This window comes from Atta colombica, unplaced genomic scaffold (assembly GCF_001594045.1).
Source record: "Atta colombica isolate Treedump-2 unplaced genomic scaffold, Acol1.0 scaffold225, whole genome shotgun sequence".
Taxonomy (NCBI): Eukaryota; Metazoa; Arthropoda; class Insecta; order Hymenoptera; family Formicidae; genus Atta; species Atta colombica.
In genome coordinates, this window is record NW_017259322.1 from 45,310 (window position 1) to 48,128 (window position 2,819).

Consider the following 2,819-nt stretch of genomic DNA (forward strand, 5'->3'; position numbering starts at 1 on the left):
ATAAAAATTGTTAACTTATACATTTCTTAAATACATTTATAATATTTTAAATGACTTAAATTACACGAAATTAATTGGTTCGCTCATTATTGCGCTCGCGATTCAAGGAGTTCTTTCTAGTGGCTCATCCGCGAAACTGCACAAACACATTGTACCTTATGACAATATCATGTGAGAAATGTGAATATATAATTTAATGGAATTTAATTTCATTTTAAAAAGAAATTAATTATTTCTTTATTTAAAAAAATTTTTTTATAACTGGTGTATTATTTATAGAAAAAGATGTTCCATAAAATTAACTTAGATTTTTTTAAAAATAAAATATCATAACTTTTCATTTCAATTTTGTGAAAATAAAACTGTATCTATTAACAACTGTGCGATTTAACAACTTATGCAGGAAGCGCGAATGTTCTTGACCAAGCTGCTAGCTTCCGTTTTTGCAGTAAGTTTGCAACTCGTTGACGATAAAGAAAATAATAAAACGTTTTATAGGCAGACAAGAGTTCCTCTTGTCTTCCTAGAAAAGGAGGAACTTTTTTACGTAGAAAGACAACCTCATTTTAAAAGCATTAAGTGATTACGAAATGAATTAGACGTTTAAATGTTTAATGATCAAAAGAAAAAAATTCATTTGAAAGAAACAATACAATTTTTTATTGCAATCATAAAGATTATAAGAAATATTGATTTAAAGTGAAAGCTATTATTTACTTGTCTTCTAATATTTGTATAGTAGAATTAAGAAGAATAATAATGATACATCTTTCTCTATATGAATTGCCTCGCCCTGCATTATTTTTATCTTTGTTAGTACAGATTATCCTTTGTTATATTCGTTCGTTTGAAAGTCTGAATAATGGGAGCATTCCATTTACCTCATATTTCCATTACATTCTTCCGCGATATCTAATCGACAATATCGAGGACGGTGAAAATTCCGACCGAACAAAAATGAATAGAGAAACGAAGGCTGTTGACGAGTCGCAAAGGATAATAATCAGAGAGTGCAAATCAGACGCAGGAGGCTCAAGTTTCCGCGTGTAACAAATTTCTCTCCGCACATCTTCATTATTTATTATCGGAAATTCCCGTTGTCAATGATTTTCAATGTGGCAATTTGTCTCGCGATGGTCCCCAGGTGACTTTATCGTTAGAAAGCTGTTAAATGATATTCCATAATTCACGTTGCATCGATGCGTTGCTCGTAAACTTTCTCGGATGGACGAATAAGGAAGAAGACGTGCACGTGAACTGATAGTTACACGTGCTGTAAATTTTTATCTAAACCTTCACCATACGCATTTGCATAACGCATTCTTCCAGTTTCTTAAATGCAAATTTAAAGCAATCTCGTGTACTCAAATATATTAATAAAAATATTAGTTTGAAAAATATTAGTAAAAAATAAATTAATATCATAATAGATATCGTTTTGTATGTGACTATAAATTACTATGCATAAATATAAATGTATGTAATAAGAAAGCACATTAACTCTAGGCTACAAGGTTTTCAATCTTTGAAGGAGTCTAAGAAAAAATATATAGAGAGAATGTAGCGCTACCGTTATAATAATGCATGTAACAATTTTTTAATGTAGGTACGTCTGTTCCACTTTTAAATATTATGAAACCGCAACGTTAGTCCATTACAGAGAATCTTTTTTTAAAAATTAAATAAATCAAACAGGTTCTTATAATCTTGCCAGATAAAATTTCTTGCCTGAAAAACCACATGTGAGAGATTTTCGTCGTCTCTGTCCAATGGCTCGAGAAGTTGAAGTTTTTTGCCGTTCAATTTAAAAAGAGGGATCTCTTTTCCAGGAAAGATGAGCTCCAGCATAGTCTCGTTATAAGGATCGCCGGACACCGGAAGCTCTTCCGGCACGGTCTTCTGATCGATCGCTGAAAAGGGATAGCCAATGAAGACGATTATCGTCGTGCACATCGATTTATCTCATATCTAGGACAGCGTAAATGAAATTTTCAATAAACTGGAAATATATACCAAACTCCAGCAGGGCAATATATATTCTTGATGTTTGTTTCAAATATCAAACAAAGAATTACACATTTTATGATAATAAAAAAATTGCAACTTCTAATAAATGCCTAATAAAATATAATTATCAAAGAAAGTGAGATTAAGATTTATAATTAATGTATTGGATCAAAAAATACAAAAAAACTACTAATTACTAGTATCATGAAAAATAATCTAATGATGATATGAATAGTCATTTCGAGGAAATTGTTTTATTACTTGTATAATATGACTTCCTCTCTCAAGCGAAGATCAACCCATCTTCATTCTGTATAATGAATGCAATCTTGGCGAGCTGATGTCGATCTCAGGTAACATCTCATTAATGAAAGCCAATACAATTTAATTGCAACGTATTGACTATTCTATATCTCGAATATTTCTTTTCTCTAATTTTTTTTCTTTTTATCATTCTTTATCAGTGTAATTACTTTTCTTTAACCGAGAAACTAATTAAAATTTCTATTACTGTACTGTCAGATATCGTCTTTTGAAATGAATTTAACACGTTTTTTATACAATTTCGAATCTTGGAGATTTTCCTATTAAATTGAATTCACATATATTAATCTTAATTTTAATCCATTTATAAGATTTTCGCATCTTATTTTTATTTATAATGTATAGAAAAACGTTGAAAGTAATCGCAAATTGCATTAACTTTTAAGGAATTTATTTGCTTTTAAGTACTTTTAACTTTAGAGAAAAATTGCATTTATTTAAAAAATCTTTTTTTCTCTGAGTATATATTTATATATATACTCAGTATA

General features: G+C 29.5%; 1 protein-coding gene across 1 annotated transcript in view; it reads right to left on the bottom strand.

The window, feature by feature from the left end:
- LOC108688130 (protocadherin-15) overlaps positions 1-2,819 on the bottom strand; it is a 133,643-nt gene that overhangs the window by 32,033 nt on the left and 98,791 nt on the right. The window contains exon 4 of the mRNA XM_018194259.1: positions 1,729-1,910. Coding sequence (XP_018049748.1) covers positions 1,729-1,910 — 182 coding nt within the window. The remainder of the gene's footprint in view (positions 1-1,728; positions 1,911-2,819) is intronic.